Here is a 24,240-nt window from a genome sequence, read left to right on the forward strand (position 1 = left end):
TAGGGTCCCATAAGGGGAACTAGGGGGGCGTGGCTTGGTCTTGGGGGCGTGGCCAAACAGTCACGGGGCGTGGCTTAGCCCTGGGGGCGTGGCCAAGCAGCCGTAGGGGGTCATAAGTGGGCGTGGTTTGAGTTTGGGGGCGTGGCCAAGCAGCCCTAAGGTCCCATAAGGGGAAGTAGGGGGCGTGGCTTGGTCTTGGGGGCGTGGCCAAACACCCATAGGGTCTCATAAGGGGAAGTAGGGGGCGTGGCTTGGCCCTGGGGGCGTGGCCAAGCAGCCATATGGTGTCACGAGGGGGCGTGGCTTATTCATGGGGGCGTGGCCAATCAGCCATAGGGGCTCATAAGGGGGCGTGGCTTGGTCTTGGGGGCGTGGCCAATCAGCATAGGGTCTCATAAGGGGGCGTGGCTTAGCCCTGGGGCTGTGGCCAAGCCCTTATATGGTCTCATAAGGGGCGTGGCTTAGCCATGGGGGCGTGGCTCGATCTTGGGGGCGTGGCCAATCACCATAGGGGACCCTAAAAGGAAGTAGGGGGCGTGGCTTGGCCTTGGGGGCGTGGCCAAGCCCCCCCCCCCCATTAACCCTTTCTACAGCCAAGCCGAGCCCGAGCCTGAGCCCGAGGCTGCTCCCAGCGTGAGGCGCCAGATCCAGGTTGGGGCGGGGGGTGGATTTGGGGGGGCAGGAGGGGCTCTGGGGGGCTCTGGGGGCAGTTGGGGGGCTCTGGGGGCAGTTGTGGGGGGGGGGGGGGCTGCGGGAATTGGGGGGGTGGGGGGGGGGTAAACAACCTCGCTTTGCCATCATTCCGCTCCAGAGTGAACGGAGATTCCGGGGTTGGGGGGGGGTGGGGGAGTTTGGGGGGTCAGTTTTGGGGTTCCCCAGGGGCTCAGGGGGTCCCGTTTGTGCCCCCCCAGGAGCGTTGGGTGGAAGTGGGGGGGCTGTGGGGCCGCCTGCCCCCCCTCCTCGGCCGCCTGCGCCCCCTGCGCTCCCGGCTCCTGCGGCTGCAGCAGCTGCTGGCCCAGCGCCTCGAGGGGGACCCCGAAACCCTGCAGGCCGCCAGGTACCCCCCAACCCCCACCCCCCGCGCCCCGAAGAACCACAAAATCCACCTGAAAATGCTCCAAACCCACCTGAAAATCTTCAAAATCCACCTGAAAATCTTCAAAATCCACCTGAAAATCCCCCAAATCCACCTGAAAATCCCCCAAATCACCTGAAAATCTTGAAAATCTCCCAAATCCACCTGAAAATCTTCAAAATCCACCTGAAAATCTTCAAAATCCACCTGAAAATGCTCAAAATCCATCTGAAAATCTTCAAAATCCACCTGAAAATCCCCCAAATCCACCTGAAAATCCCCCAAATCACCTGAAAATCTCCCAAATCCACCTGAAAATCTTGAAAATCTCCCAAATCCACCTGAAAATCTTCAAAATCCACCTGAAAATCCTCAAAATCCACTTGAAAATCTTCAAAATCCACATGAAAATCCTCCAAATCCACCTGAAAATCTTGAAAATCTTCAAAATCCACATGAAAATCTTCAAAATCTACCTGAAAATGCTCAAAATCCACCTGAAAATCCTCAAAGTCCACCTGAAAATCTTCAAAATTCACCTGAAAATCCCCCAAATCACCTGAAAATGCTCAAGATCCACCTGAAAATCTTCAAAATCCATCTCAAAATCTCCCAAATTCACCTCAAAATCTCTAAAATCCACCTGAAAATCTTCAAAATCCACCTGAAAATCCCCCAAATCCACCTGAAAATCCTCAAAATCCACCTGAAAATCTTTAAAATCCACCTGAAAATCTTCAAAATCCACCTGAAAATCTTCAAAATCCACCTGAAAATCGTCCAAATCTACCTGAAATTCTCCAAATCTACCCTAAAGCCCCAAAATCTCCAAAATTCACTCAAAAATCTTTTATAAATCCTCAAAATCCACCCTAAATATCTCCAAATTCACCCCAGAATTTCTAAAATCCATTTGAAATTTTCTAGATCCACCCTAAAGACCCCAAAATCTATGAGATCCTCCCCGAAACCCTCAAAATCCGCTCCAAAAATCTCCAAATTCACCCTAAAATTTCTAAAATCCATTTGAAATTTTCTAGATCCTCCCCGAAACCCTCAAAATCCGCTCCAAAAATCTCCCAATTCACCCTAAAATTTCTAAAATCCATTTGAAATTTTCTAAATCCTCCCCGAAACCCTCAAAATCCACTCTAAAAGTCTCCAAATTCACCCTAAAATGTCTAAAATCCATTTGAAATTTTCTAGATCCTTCCCAAAGCCCTCAAAATCCACTCTAAAAATCTCCAAATTCACCCTAAAATTTCTAAATTCCATTTGGAATTTTCTAGATCCTCCCCGAAACCCTCAAAATCCACTCTAAAAATCTCCAAATTCACCCTCAAATTTCCAAAATCCGCCCCAAATTCTCCCCCAAACCCTCCAAATCCCCCTGAAATTTTCAGAATTTTCTGCAAATTTTTCAAAATCTCTAAAATTTACCCAAAATCTCTAAAAATGACCCCAAAATCTCATTTTTTTTTCCCCCCCCCAGGCTGTGGGTGGAGGTGGCGGCGCTGCGGGGGGCGCGGGCGGCCCTGGCCCCCGACCCCAAACTCGGGGATTTCACCCCAAAACCTGGAGGGACCCCAAAACCTGGAAGATTCAACCCAAATCTGGAGCGGAGGGAGCGGCTCTGGAGGGCCAAGAGGCGCCTGGTGGGGGCGGATTTTGGGGGCGATCCAGGGGATTTTGGGGGGCGATTTTAGGATTTTGGGGTGTTTTGGGGTCAATTTGAGGGATTTTGGGGGGTTTGGGGTGGATTTGGGGTCAATTTGGGGGATTTTGGGGTGTTTTGGGTGGATTTTTGGGTGTTTTGAGTGGATTTGGGGGTTTTGGGGGTCGATTTGGGGGGTTTTGGGGTGTTTTGGATGGTTTTGGGGTGGTTTTGGGGTCGATTTGAGGGATTTTGGGGTGTTTTGGAGAGATTTGGGGTCGATTTGGAGTGTTTTGGGGTGTTTTGGGTGGATTTGGGGTGGTTTGGGAGGTCAATTTGGGAATTTTGGGGTCAATTTGGGGGATTTTGGGGTGTTTTGGGTGGTTTTGGGGGATTTTGGGGTCAATTTGGGGAATTTGGGGTGGATTTTGGGGTGTTTTGGGGGGATTTTTTGGGATTTTGGGGTGTTTTGGGGTGGATTTGAGGGGTTTTGGGGTGTTTTGGGGAGATTTGGGGTCAATTTGGAGTGTTTTGGGGGTGTTTTGGGTGGATTTGGGGTGGTTTTGGGGGTCAATTTAGGGAATTTGGGGTGGGGTGGGGTGATTTTGGGGTGTTTTGGGTGGATTTGAGGGATTTTGGGGGTCAATTTGGGGGATTTTGGGGTGTTTTGGGTGGATTTGGGGTGTTTTGAGTGGATTTGGGGTGGGTTTGGGGGTCAATTTAGGGAATTTGGGGTCAATTGGGTGGATTTTGGGGTGGATTTGAGGGATTTTGGGGTGTTTTGGGGAGATTTGGGGTCAATTTGGAGTGTTTTGGGGGTGTTTTGGGTGGATTTGGGGTGAGTTCGGGGGTCAATTTGGGGGATTTTGGGGTGTTTTGGGTGGATTTGGTGTGTTTGGGGTGGATTTGAGGGATTTTGGGGTCAATTTGGGAGATTTTGGGGTGGATTTTGGGGTGTTTTGGGTCGATTTGGGGGGATTTGGGGGTGTTTTGAGTGGATTTGAGGGATTTTGGGGTCAATTTGGGGGATTTTGGGGTGTTTTGGGGGGATTTTGGGGAGTTTGGGGTGGATTTGAGGGATTTTGGGGAGATTTGGGGTCAATTTGGAGTGTTTGGGGGGTATTTTGGTTGGATTTGGGGTGGGTTTGGGGGCCAAATTAGGGAATTTGGGATCAATTTGGGGGGTTTGGGGGTGTATTTGGGGATTTTTGGGGTCTTTTGAGTGGATTTAGGTGGATTTTGGGGTGTTTTGGGAAAATTTGAGGGATTTGGGGGTCGATTTGGGGGATTTGGGGGTGTTTTGGGTGGATTTGGGGGGATTTTGGGGTGTTTTGGATGGATTTTGGGGGTTTTGAGTGGATTTGGGGTGGATTTTGGGTGGATTTGGGTGAATTTGGGGGTTTTGAGTGGATTTGGGGTGGATTTTGGGGGGTTTTGAGTGGATTTGGGGGGTTTTGAGTGGATTTGGGGGGTTTGGAATGGATTTGGGGTGGATTTTGGGGGGTTTGGAGTGGATTTGGGGTGGATTTTGGGGTGCTTTGAGTGGATTTGGGGGGTTGAGTGGATTTGGAGTTGATTTTGGGGGGTTTTGAGTGGATTTGAGGGGGTTTGAGTGGATTTGGGGTGGATTTTGGGGGGTTTTGGGGTCAATGAGGGGTGTTTTGAGTGGATTTGGGGGGTTTTGAGTGGATTTGGGGGGGTTTGAGTGGATTTGGGGTGGATTTTGGGGGGTTTTGAGGTGGATTTGGGGGTTTTTGAGTGGACTTGGGGTGGATTTGGGGGGTTTTGAGTGGATTTGGGGTGGTTTTGGGGTGGATTTGGGGGCTTTTGAGTGGATTTGGGGTGGATTTTGGGGGGTTTTGAGTGGATTTTGGGGGGTTTTGAGTGGATTTGGGGGGGGTTGAGTGGATTTGGGGTGGATTTTGGGGGGTTTGGGGTGGATTTGGGGGGGTTTAAAGGATTTTGGGGGGTTTGGGGTGGATTTGAGGGGGTTTGAGTGGATTTGGGGTGGATTTTGGGGGGTTTTGGGGTCAATGAGGGGTGTTTTGAGTGGATTTGGGGGGGTTTGAGTGGATTTGGGGTGGATTTTGAGGGGTTTGGGGTGGGTTTGGGGGGGTTTAAAGGATTTTGGGGGGTTTTGAGTGGATTTGGGGTGGATTTTGGGGGGTTTTGAATGGATTTTGGGGGGTTTTGGGGTGGATTTTGGGGGGTTTTAAGTGAATTTGGGGGGGTTTGGGGTGGATTTGGGGTGGATTTTGGGGTGCTTTGAGTGGATTTGGGGGGTTTTGAGTGGATTTGGGGTGGATTTTGGGGTGCTTTGAGTGGATTTGGAGTTGATTTTGGGGGGTTTTGAGTGGATTTGGGGGGGTTTGAGTGGATTTGGGGTGGATTTTGGGGGGTTTGGGGTGGATTTTGGGGGGTTTTGAGTGGATTTGGGGATTTTTGAGTGGATTTGGGGTGGATGTTGGGGGGTTTTGAGTGGATTTTGGGGGGTTTTGGGTGGATTTGGGGGGCAGGGTGGATTTGGGGGTGCCCCCTCTCCCCCCAGCGCCGCCGGCAGCGCCGCCTGCGGGCTCTGAGCGAGGCCACGCGGGGGCTGAGGGCGAAGCTGCAGCCGCTGGCGGCACAGGTGGGAGACCCCAAAATTGCTCGTTTTCACCCCAAAACCTGAGAGGACCCCAAAATCCCCTCTTTTCACCCCAAAAAGGGCTGCAAAAAAATGGGAAAGGGACCTCAAAATCCCCTTTTTTCACCCCAAACCTGAGAAGACCCCAAACCCTCTTTTCACCCCAAAAAAGGGGCTCAAAAAAATGGGAAAGGAACCCCAAAATCCCCTTTTTTCACCCCAAACCTGAGAAGACCCCAAACCCTCTTTTCACCCCAAAAAAAGGGTTCAAAAAAATGGGAAAGGGACCTCAAAATCCTCTTTTTTCAACCCAAACCCAGAATGCCCCCAAACCCTCTTTTCACCCCAAAAAAAGGGGTTCAAAAACATGGGAAAGGGACCCCAAAATCCTCTTTTTTCACCCCAAACCGGGGGGCAGGCGCGGCGCTCGGGGCTCGCTGGGGTCGGGGGGGCGGCGGCGGCGCTGGCCGCCGAGGGGCAGCGGCTACTGGGAGAACTGGGAGAACTGGGAGCCCTGCGAGCGCTGGCAACGGCCCCCGAGGAGTGAGTAATGGGGGTCCCAGTCCCTCCCAGTCCCTCCCAGTACCCCCTCATTCCCCTCCCAGTCCCTCCCAGTCCCTCCCAGTCCCTCCCAGTACCCCCTCATTCCCCTCCCAGTCCCTCCCAGTCCCTCCCAGTCCCTCCCAGTACCCCCCAATTCCCCTCCCAGTCCATCCCAGTCTCTCCCAGTCTCTCCCAGTATCCTCTAATCCCCTCCAAGTCCATCCCAGTCCATCCCAGTCCATCCCAGTCCCTCCCAGTACCCCCTAATTCCCCTTCCAGTCCATCCCAGTCCCCTCCCAGTCCATCCCAGTAACTCCTAGTCCTTCCCAGTATCCTCTAATCCCCTCCCAGTCCATCCCAGTCCATCCCAGTCCCTCCCAGTACCTCCCAGTACCCCCTCATTCCCCTCCCAGTCCCCTCCCAGTCCATCCCAGTAATTCCTAGTCCCTCCCAGTATCCTCTAATCCCCTTCCAGTCCCTCCCAGTCCCTCCCAGTCCCCCCTAATTCCCCTCCCAGTCCATCCCAGTCCATCCCAGTCCCTCCCAGTCCCCCCTAATTCCCCTCCCAGTCCATCCCAGTCCATCCCAGTACCTCCCAGTCCATCCCAGTCCCTCCCAGTACCCCCTAATTCCCCTCCCAGTCCATCCCAGTGATTCCCAGTCCATCCCAGTCCTCTACCAGTCCCTCCCAGTCCTCTACCAATGATTCCCAGACCCCTCCCAGTCCATCCCAGTGACTCCCAGTCTGGGTCGGGGAGGGGTGCTCCCAGTCTGACCCCTCCCCCCCCCAGCCCCGGCCCCTCCCCGCTCCTGCCCACCTTGCGCCACCTGGGCCTGCAACCTTGCCAGGTAACTGGGAGCACTGGGAGGCACTGGGGAAGCACTGGGAGGGCGCTGGGAACACTGGAGGGGGCACTGGGAGCTCTGGGGGTGCTGGGGGGGTACTGGGGGCGCTGGGGGGGGCCCCTGGGCCGTAGCAGGGAGAACTGGGACGGACTGGGAGGCACTGGGAGGGACTTGGGGGGCACTGGGAAGCATTGGGGGGACACTGGGAGGGACTGGGAGCACTGGAGGGGGTGCTGGGGGTGCTGGGGGGGTACTGGGGGCGCTGGGGGGGGCCTCCTGGGCCGTAGCGGGGAGAACTGGGACGGACTGGGAGGCACTGGAGTCACTGGGAGGGACTTGGGGGGCACTGGGAGGCACTGGGAGGGACTGGGAGGGACTGGGAGCACTGGAGGGGGTGCTGGGGGTGCTGGGGGGGTACTGGGGGCGCTGGGGGGGGCCCACTGGGCTGTAGCGGGGAGAACTGGGACGGACTGGGAGGCACTGGAGTCACTGGGAGGGACTTGGGGGGCACTGGGAGGCACTGGGAGGGACTGGGGAGCACTGGGAGGCACTGGAGAGGCACTAGGGGGCATTGGGGGGACACTGGGAGGGACTGGGGCCGCTGGAGGGGGTGCTGGGGGGGCACTGGGGGTGATGGGGGGTACTGGGGGCGCTGGGGGGGATACTGGGAGCACTGGGAGGCACTGGGAGGTACTTGGGGGGCACTGGGAGGTAGCAGGGAGGCACTGGGGGGCTTTGGGGGGACACTGGGAGGGACTGGGGCCGCTGGAGGGGGTGCTGGGGGGGCACTGGGGGTGATGGGGGGTACTGGGGGCGCTGGGGGGGATACTGGGAGCACTGGGAGGCACTGGGAGGTACTTGGGGGGCACTGGGAGGTAGCAGGGAGGCACTGGGGGGCTTTGGGGGGACACTGGGAGGGACTGGGGCCGCTGGAGGGGGTGCTGGGGGGGCACTGGGGGTGATGGGGGGTACTGGGGGCGCTGGGGGGGATACTGGGAGCACTGGGAGGCACTGGGAGGTACTTGGGGGGCACTGGGAGGTAGCAGGGAGGCACTGGGGGGCTTTGGGGGGACACTGGGAGGGACTGGGGCCGCTGGAGGGGGTGCTGTGGGGTCACTGGGGGTGCTGGGGGGGGTACTGGGACTCGCTGGGGGGGCACTAGGGGTACTGGGGGGGTACTGGGAGGCACTGGGAGGGCTCCCCGCCTGCCGTTCCCCCCCAGGACCTGCAGGGGGCGCTGCGGCGCGCGGCGGCGCTGCGGAGGGGGGCGCGCCGGGGGGCGTGGCCTCGACGGGGGGCGGAGCTTCCGCCTCCCCCTCCGCCAATCGCCGAGCCGGTGGGCGTGGCCGCGGACCACGTGACCCTCCGGCGCGTGCGCCTGGTGGCCGCCCAGTGCCGGAAGTGCCTGCAGGGCTGGCCCCGCCTCCAGGGCCTCGTCAGCCAATGGTGAGCGAGGAACGACACCCCCCACCCCCCCCCTTGGCCACGCCCCCTAGGGCCTGGCCGCTCTATAGGGGCCCCCCAGTCCCCCTCCCTTGACTCCCAGTCCCTCCCAGTAACTCCTAATGACTCCCAGTCCCCCCCAGTGCCTCCCAGTCCCCCCCAGTGAGTCCTAGTGCCTCCCAGTAACTCCTAACACCTCCCAGCCCCCTCCCAGTCCATCCCAGTTCCTCCCAGTCCGCCTCCCTCGACTCCCAGTCCCTCCCAGTCACTCCTAACGCCTCCCAGCTCCCTCCCAGTCCCTCCCAGTGCCTCCCAGTCCCCCTCCCTTGACTCCCTGTCCCTCCCAGTAACTCCTAATGACTCCCAGTCCCCCCCTAGTGCCTCCCAGTCCCCTCCCAGTGCCTCCCAGTACCCCCCAGTGAGTCCTAGTGCCTCCCAGTAACTCCTAACGCCTCCCAGCTCCCTCCCAGTCCCCTCCCAGTCCCCCTCCCTCGACTCCCCATCCCTCCCAGTCACTCCTAACGCCTCCCAGCTCCCTCCCAGCTCCCTCCCAGTCCCCCCCAGTGCCTCCCAGTCCCCCTCCCTTGACTCCCAGCTCCCTCCCAGTCCCTCCCAGTGCCTCCTCACGCCTCCCAGTCCCTCCCAGTGACTCCCAGTCCCCCCCAGGTGGGAGCAGCCGGCTCAGTGGGCGCTGGCCCCGCCCCCGGGGCGCCCCTCGCTGTCCCATTGGCTGCGGCGCTGGAGCCGAGCGGCGCGCGCGCTGGCCCCGCCCCCCCGCCGGGAGGGGCCGGAGGAGGAGGGGGAGGAGCCTCAGCAGCCCAAGGGGCGTGGCCGGCGCTAGCCACGCCCCCTCCGAGCGCTCGGATTGGATGGGAGCCACAAGCGATAAAAGGCAATGAGGAAGGGGGCGTGGCCTCATTGGAGGGGGCGTGGCCTATGGCGTGGCCTGATTGATTAAAGGGGGCAGGGCTTAAGGATGGGGGGGTCCACCCCTTCACCCTCCCAGCAGAGCCCTCCCAGTCCAGCCCAGTTCCCTCCTGTGAACTCCCAGTTCCTCCCAGTTCCCTCCTGTGGACTCCCAGTCCAGCCCAGTTCCCTCCCAGCGATTCCTAGTTCCCTCCCAGTGATTCCCAGTTCCCTCCCAGTCCAGTCCAGTTGCCTCCCAGCAATTCCTAGTTAGCTCCCAGTCCCTCCCAGTTCCCTCCCATGAACTCCCAGTCCCTCCCCTGAACTCCCAGTCCAGCCCAGTTCCCTCCTGTGAACTCCCAGTCCAGCCCAGTTCTCTCCCATGAACTCCCAGTCCAGCCCAGTTCCCTCCCAGTCCAGCCCAGTTCCCTCCCGTGAACTCCCAGTCCAGCCCAGTTCCCTCCCAGTGATTCCCAGTTCCCTCCCAGTCCAGCCCAGTCCCACCCAGTTCCCTCCCAGTGACTCCCAGTCCAGCCCAGTTCCATCCCATGGACTCCCAGTCCAGCCCAGTGACTCCCAGTCCAGCCCAGTTCCCTCCCAGTCCAGCCCAGTTCCCTCCCAGCCATTCCCAGTTCCCTCCCAGTGCTCCCAGTTCCCTCCCAGTGCCTCCCAGTTCCCCCAGCTCTCTCCCAGTCCAGCCCAGTCCCCTCCCAGTGCCTCCCAGTCCCCTCCCAGCACACGGACCCGGCCCTACAAAAGCCCCAACGAGCCTTTTATTGCGCTTCCCAGTGCTCCCAGTTGCTTCCCAGTCCCTCCCAGTGCTCCCAGTTATCTCAGCCCCAGTTTCTTCTTCTCGCGCTGTTTGCGCCTCACGACCTCGAGGTTCCGATCCTTCCACATGCTCTTGCGCAGCTTGATGGGCCGGCTGCCCACGTACTTGCCTGCGGGGACACTGGTGCCACTGGGAGCCACTGGGAGGGCACTGGGAGGGACTGGGAGGGCACTGGGAGGGACTGGGAGCCACTGGGAGGGACTGGGAGGGGACTGGGAGGGGACTGGGAGGGACTGGGAGGGGATTGGAGGGGATTAGGTGGGACTGGGAGCAGACTGGGAGGGGACTGGGAGGGACTGGGAGAAGACCTGGAGGGACTAGGAGAAGACTGGGAGGCACTGGGAGGGATTAGGAGGGGACTGGGAGGGACTGGGAGGGGATTGGAGGGGATTAGGGGGGAGTGGGAGGCACTGGGAGGGATTAGGAGGGGACTGGGAGGGACTGGGAGGGGACTGGGAGGGGATTAGGGGGGACTGGGAGGCACTGGGAGGCACTGGGAGGGCGCGACCCCCCCCGCGTTGTCTCCAATCCCCCCAGTTTCCTTAGTTTGGTTCTGCCTCCTCCCAGTTTAGCCCAGTTCAGGCCTCGTTCCTCCCAGTTTGACCCAGTTCGGGCCCCTTTCCTCCCAGTTTGACCCAGTCCAGGCCCCTTTCCTCCCAGTTTGACCCAGTTCAGGCCCCTTCCCTCCCAATTTAGCCCAGTTCAGCCCCCTTCCCTCCCAGTTGAGGCCCCTTTCCTCCCAGTTTGGGCCCCTTCCCTCCCAGTCTGACCAGTTCAACCCCCTTCCCTCCCAGTTGAGGCCCCTTCCCTCCCAGTTTGACCAGTCCAGCCCCTTCCCTCCCAGTTCAGCCCCCTTCCCTCCCAGTTAGACCCTTTTTCTCCCAGTCTGACCAGTCCAGCCCCCTTCCCTCCCAGTTCAGGCCTTGTTCCTCCCAGTTTAGCCCAGTTTGGGCCCCTTTCCTCCCAGTTTAGCCCAGTTTGGGCCCCTTTCCTCCCAGTTTAGCCCAGTTTGGGCCCCTTTCCTCCCAGTTTAGCCCAGTTTGGGCCCCTTTCCTCCCAGTTTAGCCCAGTTCAGGCCTCTTCCCTCCCAGTCGAGGCCCCTTTCCTCCCAGTTAGACCCTTTTCCTCCCAGTTTAGCCCAGTTCAGGCCTTGTTCCTCCCAGTCTGACCAGTCCAGCCCCCTTCCCTCCCAGCTGAGGCCCCTTCCCTCCCAGTTTGGGCCCCTTTTCTCTCAGTTTGATCCAGTTCAGTCCCTTTTCCTTCCAGTTTGACCCAGTTCAGGCCCCTTCCCTCCCAGTTGAGGCCCCTTCCCTCCCAGTTTAGCCCAGTTCAAGCCCCTTTCCTCCCAGTTCAGCCCCCTTCCCTCCCAGTTGAGGCCCCTTTCCTCCCAGTTTAGCCCAGTTCAGGCCCCTTCCCTCCCAGTTCAGCCCAGTTCAACCCCCTTCCCTCCCAGCTGAGGCCCCTTTCCTCCCAGTTTGGGCCCCTTTTCTCCCAGTTTGATCCAGTTCAGTCCCTTTTCCTTCCAGTTTGACCCAGTTGAGGCCCCTTCCCTCCCAGTTTAGCCCAGTTCAGGCCCCTTCCCTCCCAGTTAGACCCCTTTCCTCCCAGTTTAGCCCAGTTCAAGCCCCTTCCCTCCCAGTTCAGCCCAGTTCAACCCCCTTCCCTCCCAGCTGAGGCCCCTTCCCTCCCAGTTTGGGCCCCTTTTCTCCCAGTTTGATCCAGTTCAGTCCCTTTTCCTTCCAGTTTGACCCAGTTCAGGCCTCTTTCCTCCCAGTTTGACCAGTCCAGCCCCTTCCCTCCCAGTTGAGGCCCCTTCCCTCCCAGTTTAGCCCAGTTCAGGCCCCTTCCCTCCCAGTTGAGGCCCCTTCCCTCCCAGTTTAGCCCAGTTCAAGCCCCTTTCCTCCCAGTTCAGTCTCCTTCCCTCCCAGTTAGACCCCTTCCCTCCCAGTCTGACCAGTCCGGCCCCTTCCCTCCCAGTTGAGGCCCCTTCCCTCCCAGTTTAGCCCAGTTCAAGCCCCTTTCCTCCCAGTTCAGCCCCCTTCCCTCCCAGCTGAGGCCCCTTTCCTCCCAGTTTAGCCCAGTTCTGGCCCCTTCCCTCCCAGTCTGACCCAGTTCAGGCCCCTTCCCTCCCAGTTTAGCCCAGTTCAGGCCTTGTTCCTCCCAGTCTGACCAGTCCAGCCCCTTCCCTCCCAGTTAGACCCTTTTCCTCCCAGTTAGACCCTTTTCCTCCCAGTTTAGCCCAGTCCGGCCCCCTTCTCTCCCAGTCTGACCAGTCCAGCCCCTTCCCTCCCAGTTCAGGCCCCTTCCCTCCCAGTTCAGGCCCCTTCCCTCCCAGTTCAGCCCAGTTCAGGCCCCTTCCCTCCCAGTTCAGCCCAGTTCAACCCCCTTCCCTCCCAGCTGAGGCCCCTTCCCTCCCAGTTTGGGCCCCTTTTCTCCCAGTTTGATCCAGTTCAGTCCCTTTTCCTTCCAGTTTGACCCAGTTGAGGCCCCTTTCCTCCCAGTTTAGCCCAGTTCAAGCCCCTTTCCTCCCAGTTCAGTCTCCTTCCCTCCCAGTTAGACCCCTTCCCTCCCAGTCTGACCAGTCCAGCCCCTTCCCTCCCAGTTCAGGCCCCTTCCCTCCCAGTTCAGCCCAGTTCAGGCCCCTTCCCTCCCAGTTCAGCCCAGTCCAGCCCCCTTCCCTCCCAGCTGAGGCCCCTTCCCTCCCAGTTTGGGCCCCTTTTCTCCCAGTTTGATCCAGTTCAGTCCCTTTTCCTTCCAGTTTGACCCAGTTCAGGCCCCTTCCCTCCCAGTCTGACCAGTCCAGGCCCCTTCCCTCCCAGTTGAGGTCCCTTCCCTCCCAGTCTGACCAGTCCGGCCCCTTCCCTCCCAGTTGAGGCCCCTTCCCTCCCAGTTGAGGCCCCTTCCCTCCCAGTTTAGCCCAGTCCGGTCCCTTCCCTCCCAGTTGAGGTCCCTTCCCTCCCAGTTCAGCCCAGTCCGGCCCCTTCCCTCCCAGTTGAAGCCCCTTCCCTCCCAGTCTGACCAGTCCAGCCCCTTCCCTCCCAGTTGAGGCCCCTTTCCTCCCAGTTTAGCCCAGTCCGGCCCCTTCCCTCCCAGTTGAGGCCCCTTCCCTCCCAGTTGAGGCCCCTTCCCTCCCAGTTCAGCCCAGTCCGGCCCCTTCCCTCCCAGTTGAAGCCCCTTCCCTCCCAGTCTGACCAGTCCAGCCCCTTCCCTCCCAGTTGAGGCCCCTTCCCTCCCAGTTGAGGCCCCTTCCCTCCCAGTTCAGCCCAGTCCGGCCCCTTCCCTCCCAGTTGAAGCCCCTTCCCTCCCAGTCTGACCAGTCCAGCCCCTTCCCTCCCAGTTGAGGCCCCTTTCCTCCCAGTTTAGCCCAGTCCGGCCCCTTCCCTCCCAGTTGAGGCCCCTTCCCTCCCAGTTTAGCCCAGTCCGGCCCCTTCCCTCCCAGTCCAGCCCCTTCCCTCCCAGTTGAGGTCCCTTCCCTCCCAGTTGAGGCCCCTTCCCTCCCAGTTGAGGCCCCTTCCCTCCCAGTTGAAGCCCCTTCCCTCCCAGTCTGACCAGTCCAGCCCCTTCCCTCCCAGTTGAGGCCCCTTCCCTCCCAGTTCAGCCCAGTCCGGCCCCTTCCCTCCCAGTCTGACCCCTTCCCCCCCCCCCAGTGCCCCCAGTGCCCCCAGTACCGTTCATCTCGCGCATGGCGCGCACGTAGTCGTTGGGGTCCTTGAAGGAGACGAAGCCGTAGCCCTTGGTCTTGCCCGTGCGCTTGTCGCGGATGACCTTGGCCTTGAGGAAGGACGCGTAGCGCCCGAACGCCCGGCCCAGGATGTCGTCGTTCACCTCGTTGCCCAGGTCCCCGCAGAAGATACGGAAATCGTCTGCCCGGGACAAGCAGGACAACGGGGACGGTGAGGACGACGCAGAGAGGGAGGAGGAGGAGAACATAGAAGGTGAGAAGAAAGACGTGGAGAAGGTGGAAGATGAGAACGAGGAAAAGATGGAGGAGAAGAAGGAGGAGAACATGGAAGATGAGGAGGAAGAGATGGAGAAGGATGAGGAGGAGAAGATGGAGAAGAAGATGGAGAAGGAGGAGAACATGGAAGATGAGGAGGAGGAGATGGAGGAGAAGGAGATGGAGGAGGAGAACATGGAAGATGAGGAGGAGGAGGAGATGGAGGAGGAGGAGATGGAGGAGGAGGAGATGGAGGAGGAGGAGATGGAGGAGGAGGAGATGGAGGAGGAGGAGATGGAGGAGGAGGAGAACACGGAAGATGAGGAGGAGGAGATGGAGAAGAATGTGGGAGATGAGGAGGAGAAGATGGAGAAGAAGATGATGGAGGAGGAGGAGAACATGGAAGATGAGGAGGAGGAGATGGAGGAGAAGGAAATGGAGTAGGATGAGATGGAGGAGGAGGAGATGGAAGAGGAGGAGGAGATGGAAGAAGAGAAGATGGAGGAGAAGAAGGAGGAGAACATGGAAGATGAGGAGGAGGAGATGGAGGAGGAGGAGATGGAGAAGAACATGGAAGATGAGGAGGAGGAGATGGAGGAGAAGGAAGTGGAGCAGAAGAACATGGAAGATGAGGAGATGGAGGAGAAGGAGGTGGAGGAGGAGAACTTGGAAGATGAAACAGGAGGAGATGGAGCAAAAGATGGAGAAGAAGAAGATGGAGGAGAATGTGGAAGATGAGAGGAAGAAGGAGATAGAGAAGAAGTAGGAGGAGGAGATGGAAGAGGAGAAGATGGAGGAGAAGGAGATGGAGATGGAGATAGAAGAGGAGAAGGAGGAGAACATGGAAAATGAGGAGGAGCAGATGGAGGAGAAGGAGAACATGGAAGATGAGGAGGAGATAGAGGAGGAGAAGATGGAGGAGATGGAGGAGAACATGGAAGAGGAGGAGGAAGAGGGGGAGAAGAAGGAGAAGAACGTGGAAGATGAGGAAGAGAACATGGAGCACGTGGAGAAGAAGGAGAAGAATGTGGAAGATGAGGAGGAGAACATGGAAGATGAAAAGAAAGAGGAGAAAAGGAAAAGGACAAGGAGGAGAACACGGAAAATGAGGAGAAGGAGATGGAAGATGAGGAGAACACGGAGGATGTGGAAGATGAGGAGGAGGAGAACATGGAAGATGAAGAGGAGAAGGAGAAGAACATGGAAGATGAGGAGAAAGATGACAAGCAAAATGAGAAGTAAGAGAACATAGAAAATGAGAAAGAGGAGGAGGATGTGGAGGAGGAGAAGGAGGAGAAAATGGAAGATGAGAAGAAGAAGCAGAAAAGGAAAAGGAGGAGAAGGAGAAGGTGGAAGATGAGAAGAAGAAGATAGAAGAGAACATGGAAGATGAGGAAGACAACATGGAGGATGTGGAGAAGAAGGAGGAGGAAGAGGAGACGGAGAAGGAGAAAGGAGAACATGGATGATGAGAAGGAGAAGGAGAACATGGATGATGAGAAGGAGAAGGACATGGAGGATGTGGAAGATGAGGAGGAGAACATGGAAGAGGAGGAGGAGGAGAAGAAGATGGAGAAGAACATGGAAGATGAGGAGGAGGAGGAGATGGAAGAGAACATGGAAAATGAAGAGGAGGACGTGGAGGAGGAGAAAGAGAACGAGAAAAGGAAAAGCCGGAGAAGGAGAACATGGAAGATGAGAAGAAGAGGAAGGAAGAGGAGGAAGAGGAAAACATGGATGATGATGAGGAGGAGATGGAGGAGGAGGACATGGAAAATGAAAAGGAGAACATGGAGGATGTGAAGGAGAAGGAGGAAAAGAAGTAGGAAGAGGAGAAGGAGGAGAACGTGGGAGATAAGGAGAACATGGAAAAAAAGAATGTGCAAGAGGAGAAAGAGGAGAACATGGAAGATGAATAGAAAAACATGGACGACATAGAGAAGGAGAACGCGGTGAAGAAGAAAATGGAGAAAGAGAAGGAGATAAAGAAGAACATGGAAGATGTGGAGGAGGACGTGAAGGAGGAGATGGAGAAGGAGGTGGAGAAGAATGTGGAAGATGAGGAGAAGAAGGAGAAGGATGTGGAGAAAGGTGAAGGATGTGGAGGAGATGGAGGAGGATGTGGAGATGGAGAAGGATGTGGAGGTGGAAGATGAGAATGTGGGGGTGGAGGAAAAGGATGCAGAGAAGGAGGATGTGGAGGTGGAGAAGGAGAACGTGAAGATTAAGGAGAAGGATGTGGAGATCAAGGACAAGGATATGGAGCTTGAGGGGGAAGATGTGGAGAAGGAGAAAGAGAATGTGGAGATGAAAGATGTGGAGAAGAAACACATGGAGGAGGACACAGAGATGGAGAAAAAGAACGTGGAGAAGGACGGGGATGTGGAGGAGAAGAACGTGGAGAAGGATGTGGAGGTTGAGAAGGAGGACATGGAAGTGGAGAAGAAGGATGTGGAGGAGAAGGAGGACATTGAGGAGGAGAAGGAGGACATGGAGGTGGAAGAGGATGAGGAGGAGGACACGGAGGTGGAGGACGTGGAGGATGAGGAGGAGGAGGACATGGAGGTGGAGGACGTGGAGGAGGATGAGGAGGTCCCCCCGTACTGGTGTCCCACTCGAGGAGATGGAGGAGAACATAAAGGAGGAGAAGAAGGAGGAAGAGGAGAAGAACATGAAAGATGAGGGAGACAACATGGAGGACGTGGAGAAGAAGGAGGAGAACGTGGAAGATGAAGAGAAGGAGAAGATGGAGGGAGAGAAGGAGGAGAAGATGGAGGATGTGGAGGAAGACACGGAGGTGGAGAAGAAGGAGGAGGACATGGAGGATGAGGGTGGGAGGTCCCCCGTACCGGCGTCCCACTCGAGCAGGCTGGGGTCCTCCCAGCTGCTGCCGGCGGCCGTGCGGATGCAGCGTTTGAGGCGCTCCCCGCGGCCCCTGCGGCGCTCCTCGCCCCCCGCCTCCGCGCCCGCCTGGGGACACCGGGGACACCGGTCACACCAGGGACCCTCCCAGTGCCACCAGTGCCACCCAGTGCCCCTCTCAGGGCCTCCCAGTGCCACCAGTGCCCCTCCCAGGGACACCAGTGCCACCAGGGACACCAGTGACACTCCCAGTGCCCCTCCCAGGGACACCAGTGCCACCCAGTGCCCCTCCCAGTGCCACCAGTGCCCCTCCCAGGGACACCAGTGCCCCTCCCAGTGACACCAGTGCCACCCAGTGCCCCTCCCAGTGCCACCAGTGCCCCTCCCAGTGACACCAGTGCCACCCAGTGCCCCTCCCAGTGCCACCAGTGCCCCTCCCAGTGCCACCAGTGCCCCTCCCAGTGACACCAGTGCCACCCAGTGCCCCTCCCAGGGCCTCCCAGTGCCCCTCCCAGTGACACCAGTGCCACCCAGTGCCCCTCCCAGTGCCACCAGTGCCCCTCCCAGTGACACCAGTGCCACCCAGTGCCCCTCCCAGTGCCACCAGTGCCCCTCCCAGTGACACCAGTGCCACCCAGTGCCCCTCCCAGTGCCACCAGTGCCCCTCCCAGTGACACCAGTGCCACCCAGTGCCCCTCCCAGTGCCACCAGTGCCCCTCCCAGTGACACCAGTGCCACCCAGTGCCCCTCCCAGTGCCACCAGTGCCCCTCCCAGTGACACCAGTGCCACCCAGTGCCCCTCCCAGTGCCACCAGTGCCCCTCCCAGTGACACCAGTGCCACCCAGTGCCCCTCCCAGGGCCTCCCAGTGCCCCTCCCAGTGACACCAGTGCCCCTCCCAGTGCTGCCCAGTGCCTCCCAGTGCCACCCAGTGCCACCAGTGCCCCTCCCAGTGCCCCTCCCAGTGCCCACCAGTGACTCCTGCACCCCAACCAGTGCCACCCAGTGCCCACCAGTGCCACCCAGTGACCCCTGCTCCCCTCCCAGTGCCTCCCAGTGCCGCCCAGTGCCTCCCAGTGCCCTCCCAGTGCCACCCAGTGCCCACCAGTGCCACCCAGTGCCCTTCCCAGTGCCACCCAAGGCCTCCCAGTGCCAACCAGTGCCCCCTGCACCCCTCCCAGTGTCCCCCATTCCCCTCCCAGTCCCTCCCAGTGCCCCCCATTCCCCTTCCAGTACCCCCTATTCCCATCCCAGTCCCTCCCAGTACCCCCCACTCCCCTCCCAGTGCCCCCCAGTCCCCTCCCAGTCCCTCCCAGTCCCCTCCCAGTCCCCCCCAGTCCCCTCCCAGTCCCCTCCCAGTCCCTCCCAGTCCCCCCCAGTCCCCCCCAGTCCCCTCCCAGTCCCTCCCAGTCCCTCCCAGTCCCCCCCAGTCCCCCCCAGTCCCCTCCCAGTCCCTCCCAGTCCCCCCCCAGTCCCCTCCCAGTCCCTCCCAGTGCCCCCCACTCCCCTCCCAGTGCCCCCCAGTCCCCTCCCAGTCCCTCCCAGTGTTCCCAGTCCCCCCCAGCGCCCACCTCGATGCCGGGGGGCTCGGGGCGCTGGTTCCTGCGGGGGGGCCGGGGGGGCTGGGGGGGGTTGGGGGGCCCCAGGGGGGTCCCCAGGGGGGGGGTGGGGAGGCTCGGCCCGATCCGCGGCTCCTCGGGGGGGGGCGGCGCCCGCGGGGGGGGCAGCTCCTCCTGGGGGGGGCAATTAGAGTGATAATTACCCCCCCTAATTACCCCCCTCAGTCTTATACCCCCCCAACCCCCCCATTTACTCTGCCCCCTCCCCCAATTTGCCCCCCCAGAATCAATATTTAACCCCCCAATCAATATCTACCCCCCTAATCAATATTTACCCCTCCAATTTACCCCCCCAGGATCAATATTTACCCCCCCCAATCAATATCTACCCCCCTAATCAATACTTACCTCCCTAATTTGCCCCCCCAGGATCAATATTTACCCCCCTAATCAATATTTACCCCCCCAATCTGCCCCCCCAGATTCAACATTTACCCCCCCGATCAATATTTACCCCCCTAATCAATATCTGCCCCCCCCCAATTTGCCCCCACCACGCCCAGGATCAAGATTTGCCCCTCCCAATCAATATTTACCCCCCTTTTTTGCCCCCGCCCCCCCCAAATCAAGGATTTGCCCCCCTAGATTAAATATTTAACCCCCCCAGCTCAAGAATTTACCCCTGGGAGTTAATACCCCCCCCCCCAATTTGCCCCCCCCTCCCCCAGATGCAAAATTTAACTTCTTCAACTCAAAATTTGCCCCCCCAGAGCCAAAATTTACCCCCTCCCCCCCAGATTTGCCCCCCCGAGCCAAAATTTACCCCCTCCCCCCCAAGATTTGCCCCCCCAGAGCCAAAATTTACCCCTTCCCCCCCAGATTTGCCCCCCCGAGCCAAAATTTACCCCCTCCCCCCCAGATTTGCCCCCCCAGAGCCAAAATTTACCCCCTCCCCCCCAGATTCGCCCCCCCAGAGCCAAAATTTCCCCTCTCCCCCCCCCCCTTTGCCCCCCCAGCCCTGGGATTTGCCCCCCCAGCCCTGGGATTTGCCCCCACCTGGGGTTTCTTGGCGGGGGGGGGCGCGTAGACGGTGGGGGCCGCCTGGATGACGCTGGGGTTCAGCTTGGGGGTCCCCAAGGCCGGGCGGGGGGGGGCGGCCACCAAGGGGGGCACCGGGGCCCCCGCCCCTACCTGGGGGGGGGGGGGGGGCAAAAAAAAAAGGGGAGGGGGGGCGGTTAGACCCCCAATTGCCCCATTTACCCCCTTTTCTACCCCATTCACCCCCCCTTTCTACCCCGCAACCCCCCAATTACCCCACTTACCCCCCCTTTCTGCCCCCCAACCCCCCCAATTACCCCCCTTTCGACCCCCCACCCAATTACCCCCATTTCTCCCCCCCAATTACCTACCCCCCTTCAACCCCACTTACCCCCCATTTCTCCCCGCAAGCCCCCAATTACCCCATTTACTCCCAATTACCCCCCTTTCTACCCTAAACCCCCCCAATTACCCAACTTACCCCCCTTTCTGCCCCCAACACCCCCAATTACCCCACTACCCCCCTTCTACCCCATTTACCCCCCTTCCTACCCCTCAACCCCCAATTACACCATTTACCCCCCTGTCTACTCCTCAATCCCCCAGTTACCCCATTTACCCCCCTTTCTGCCCCCCAACTCCCCCTTCTACCCCCTTTACCCCCCATTTCTCCCCCAACCCCCTAATTACCCCCCAATTACCCCACTTACCCCCCCAATTACCCGAATTACCCCCCAATTACCCCATTTACCCCCCATTTTTCTCCCCAACCCCTCCACTTACCCCCCACTTACCCCATTTACCCCCACTTCTCCCCCAACCCCCCAATTACCCCCCCAATTACCCCACTTACCCCCCCAATTACCCCATTTACCCCCCAATTACCCCATTTACCCCCCAATTACCCCCCCCCGGTACTCACGGGGGTCGCGGGGCGCAGGGCCCCCCCAGGGGCGCCAGGGGGGCTGGGGGGGGGTGGTCTCTGGAGCGGGGGGGGCGGCAGCAGCAAGGGGGGGCGGGGGGGCCCAGGGGGGGCCCCGGGGGGCGCAGGGGCAGCGCCCGGGGGGTCCCTGGGGACAGAGGGGACGCTGACACCCCCCAGGCCCCTCCCAGTATGTCCCAGTCCCCCCCAGTCCCCCCAATCCCCCCCTCATTGTCCCCTATACCCCCCTCCCAGTATGTCCCAGTCCCCCCCAGTATGTCCCCGTCCCCCCCAGTCCCCCCCATTGTCCCCTATACCCCCTCCCAGTACGTCCCAGTCCCCTCCAGTATATCCCAGTCCCCCCCAATCCCCCCAATCCCCTCTCATTGTCCCCTATACCCCTCCCAGTACGTCCCAGTCCCCCCAGTCCCCCCAATCCCCTCTCATTGTCCCCTATACTCTCCTCCCAGTACGTCCCAGTCCCCCCAGTATATCCCAGTCCCCCCCAGTCCCTCAATCCCCCCCTCATTGTCCCCTATACCCCCTCCCAGTATGTCCCAGTCCCCCCCAATCCCCCAGTCCCCCCATTGTCCCCTATACTCTCCTCCCAGTACGTCCCAGTCCCCCCAGTATATCCCAGTCCCCTCCAGTCCCCTCAATCCCCCCTCATTGTCCCCTATACCACTCCCAGTATCTCCAGTCCCCCCCAGTATATCCCAGTCCCCCCCAGTCCCCTCAGTCCCCCCCTCATTGTCCCCTATACCCCCCTCCCAGTCCCCCCCAGTCCCCCCCCATTGTCCCCCATACTCCCTCTCCCAGTATATCCCAGTTTCCCCCTCGTTGTCCCTTATCCCCCCCCCGTCCCAGTCCATCCCAGTATATCCCAGTCCATCCCAGTAGGCCTCACCGCTCCTCTGCAGGACGTGGGGACGAACGCGGGGCGCAGCACCGGGGCCGCTGGGGGGACACTGGGGACAGGGGCAGCGCCCAGTTTGCACCAGTTCCCCCTCCCAGTTTAACCCCATCGGCTCCAGTTTGGGATGCTGGAGTCGGGGGGGGGGGGGTACTGGGAGGAACTGGGAGCACTGGTGGGCACCCACCTGGCCCCACGAAGGGGACGCTGGGGGCCCCCCCGGGGGGGGGCGGCGGTGGCGGCGGCGGCCGCGCGGGCCTCGAGGCTCTGCTGCACCTGGGGAGGGGGACTGGGTGAACTGGGAGCACTGGGAGGGGACTGGGAGGGACTGGGAGCACTGGAGGGGGACTGGGAGGGACTGGGAGGGGGACTGGGAGCACTGGAGGGGGACTGGAGGGACTGGGAGGTGACTGGAGGGGAACTGGGAGCACTGGAGGGGGACTGGGAGGCTCTGCTGCACCTGGGGATGTGGGACTGGGTGAACTGGAGCACTGGGAGGGACCGAGAGGGGAGTGGAAGGGACTGGAGGGGGACTGGGAGGGACTGGGAGGAGACTGGGAGGGGACTGGGAGCACTGGAGGAGGACTGGGAGCACTGGGAGGGGATTAAAGGAGAGTGGAAGGGGACTGGGAGCACTGGGAGGGGGACTGGGAGGCACTGGGAGGGGCCTGGGAGGCACTGGGAGGGGACTGGAGAAGACTGGAGGGGGACTGGGAGGCACTGGGAGGGGACTGGAACGGGACTGGGAGCCTCTGCTGCACCGGTGGACATGGAACTGGGTGAACTGGGAGCACTGGGAGGGGGACTGGAGGGGAACTGGGAGCACTGGGAGGGGACTGGAGGGGGACTGGGAGGCTCTGCTGCACCTGGGGATGTGGAACTGGGTGAACTGGGTGCACTGGGAGAGAAGTGGAAGAGACTGGAGAGGAACTGGGAGCACTGGACGGGGACTGGGAGGCACTGGGAGGGGACTGGAGGGGAACTGGGAGCACTGGGAGGGGACTGGGAGCACTGAAGAGGAACTGGGAACACTGGGAGAGAGACTGCAGGGAACTGGGAGTACTGGGAGGGGACTGGAGGGGAACTGGGAGCACTGGAGGGGACTGGAGGGGAACTGGGAGCACTGGGAGGGACTGGAGGAGACAGGAGGGGAACTGGGAGCACTGGGTGGGGACTGGGAACACTGGAGGGGAACTGGGAGGCTCTGCTGCACGTGGGGACATGGAACTGGGTGAACTGGGAGGAACTGGGATTAACTGGGAGGCACCGGGTGGGGTGGGACACTGGGGGGGCACTGGGGTTACTGGGAGGGGGTTGCAGGGAACTGGGAGGTGATGAGGATGAGGAGGGACTGGAGATACTGGGAGGGACTGGGGGATACTGGGAGGCACTGGGGGATACTGGGAGGCACTGGGGGATACTGGGAGGACTGGGGATACTGGGAGGCACTGGGAGACCTGCTGGTAGGTGTTGGTGGCGATGATGGGGCGCAGCACGGGGGCTCCGGGGGGGCGGGGCGCCCAGCACCTCCTGCTCGAACCTGCCCCAGTACAAACCAGTACAAACAGTTGAAACCAGTTCACACCACACCCACCCCGTAACCACCCCCCCAGTTCCTCCCAGTTCAGCCAGTGGCTCCAGGCCCCTCCCAGTCCCCCCCAAGCCCTTCCCAGTCCCTCCCAGTTCCCTCCAATCCCCTCCCAGTGCCTCCCAGTCCCCCCCAAGCCCTTCCCAGTGCCTCCCAGTTCCCTCCCAGTCCCTCCCAATCCCCCCCAATCCCTTCCCAGTGCCTCCCAGTCCCCCCCGTCCCCTCCCAGTCCCTCCCAGTCTCCTCCCAGTCCCCCCGAATCCCTTCCCAGTCCCTTCCCAACCCCGTCCCACTCCTCCCAGTGCCTCCCAGTCCCCCCCAAGCCCTTCCCAGTGCCTCCCAGTTCCCTCCCAGTCCCTCCCAGTCCCTCCCAATCCCCCCAATCCCTTCCCAGTGCCTCCCAGTCCCCCCCGTCCCCTCCCAGTCCCTCCCAGTCCCCCCGAATCCCTTCCCAGTCCCTTCCCAACCCCGTCCCACTCCTCCCAGTGCCTCCCAGTCCCTTCCCAATCCCTTCCCAGTCCTCCCAGTCCCCTCCAATCCCCTCCCAGTGCCTCCCAGTCCCTCCAATCCCTTCCCAGTCTGTCCCAGTCCCCCCCAAGCCCTTCCCAGTCCCTCCCAGTCCCCTCCAATACCCTCCCAGTCCCTTCCCAGTCCCTCCCAGTCTCTCCCAGTCTCCCTCAATCCCTTCCCAGGCCCTCCCAGTCCCCCCAGTCCCTTCCCAGTCCCCCCCAATGCCCTCCCACTCTTCCCAATCCCCTCCCAGTCCCTCCCAGTCCCCCCCAATGCCCTCCAGTCCCCTCCCAGTCCTCCCAGTCCCTCCCAGTCCCCCCAATACCCTCCCAGTGCCCCCCAATCCCCTCCCAGTCCCTCCCAGTCCCCTCCCAGTCCCTCCCAGTGCCTCCCAGTGCCCCCTAATCCCCTCCCAGTCCCTCCCAGTCCCCTCTAATCCCCTCCCAGTCCCCCCAGTCCCCTCTCACAGCGCCATCTCCGCCTCCATCTCCTTCAGCCGCTCCTCCCCGCTCTTCCCGCCGCCGCCTCCCCCCCCGGGAGCTCCGAGCGGCGCCGCCGCCGCCATCTTGGAAACCGGAAGGTGGCGGCGAACGAGGCGGAAGCGTCGCCATCGTCACTTCCGCGCGCGCGCTCTCTCTCTCCGCCGCCACTTCCGGTCGCGCCCCCGATGACGTCACAGGGCGGGAAAAACGAACGCGCAGGGAGAACCCGGAAGTGGAGGTAAAAGGCGGCTCAATCCAAGCTTTATTGGGGGGGCTGGGGGGGTCCCAAGGAGGGGAGGGGGGGTCTCGAGGAGTTGGGGGAGCTGGGGGGGTCCCCGAGAAGCGTGTGGTGGGGGGGTCGCTAGCGCTTGATCTCGCTGTAGAGGTCCGGCGGCCCTGGAGCTCCTGGGGGGGGGAGGGGGAGGAGAGCATAAGTCACGTGATCAAAGGCCGCAGAGGTCACGTGGACAAAGGTCACGTGGCCAGAGGTCACGTGGCTAAGACC

At 60.4% G+C, this 24,240-nt stretch overlaps 3 protein-coding genes across 4 annotated transcripts in view; 2 read left to right on the forward strand and 1 right to left on the reverse strand.

Annotated features, from left to right (window-relative positions):
* LOC138735156 (cuticle collagen 2-like) overlaps positions 1-5,493 on the forward strand; it is a 6,979-nt gene extending 1,486 nt beyond the window's left edge. Inside the window, exons 3-6 of the mRNA XM_069883061.1 lie at positions 912-1,057; positions 2,568-2,730; positions 5,278-5,358; positions 5,402-5,493. Coding sequence (XP_069739162.1) covers positions 912-1,057; positions 2,568-2,730; positions 5,278-5,358; positions 5,402-5,493 — 482 coding nt within the window. The remainder of the gene's footprint in view (positions 1-911; positions 1,058-2,567; positions 2,731-5,277; positions 5,359-5,401) is intronic.
* Positions 1-9,090, forward strand: part of HAUS5 (HAUS augmin like complex subunit 5) — a 43,139-nt gene extending 34,049 nt beyond the window's left edge. The window contains exons 1-4 of one of the 2 annotated variants that reach the window (XR_011339684.1): positions 5,781-5,898; positions 6,690-6,747; positions 7,967-8,190; positions 8,854-9,090. Coding sequence is in view for 1 of the 2 variants with exons in the window: in XM_069883058.1 (XP_069739159.1) it covers positions 6,601-6,747; positions 7,967-8,190; positions 8,854-9,028 (546 nt within the window). In the remaining variant the exon portion in view is untranslated. Of the gene's footprint in view, positions 1-5,780; positions 5,899-6,569; positions 6,748-7,966; positions 8,191-8,853 lie in introns of those variants that run through there. The other variant, XM_069883058.1, reaches the window with a different exon arrangement.
* A 756-nt stretch (positions 9,091-9,846) lies between these two features.
* On the reverse strand, positions 9,847-23,841 carry RBM42 (RNA binding motif protein 42). Its single transcript, XM_069883057.1, is given in 10 exon segments — positions 9,847-10,034; positions 13,594-13,788; positions 16,712-16,832; positions 18,295-18,456; positions 19,339-19,473; positions 21,150-21,210; positions 21,343-21,431; positions 22,613-22,664; positions 22,666-22,695; positions 23,721-23,841. Coding segments are annotated over 10 exon segments (1,056 nt in total). The 5' UTR covers positions 23,819-23,841; the 3' UTR covers positions 9,847-9,921.
* Positions 23,842-24,240: the final 399 nt, after the last annotated feature.

The sequence above is a fragment of the Phaenicophaeus curvirostris genome, unplaced genomic scaffold (assembly GCF_032191515.1).
Source record: "Phaenicophaeus curvirostris isolate KB17595 unplaced genomic scaffold, BPBGC_Pcur_1.0 scaffold_493, whole genome shotgun sequence".
NCBI classification, from domain to species: domain Eukaryota; kingdom Metazoa; phylum Chordata; class Aves; order Cuculiformes; family Cuculidae; genus Phaenicophaeus; species Phaenicophaeus curvirostris.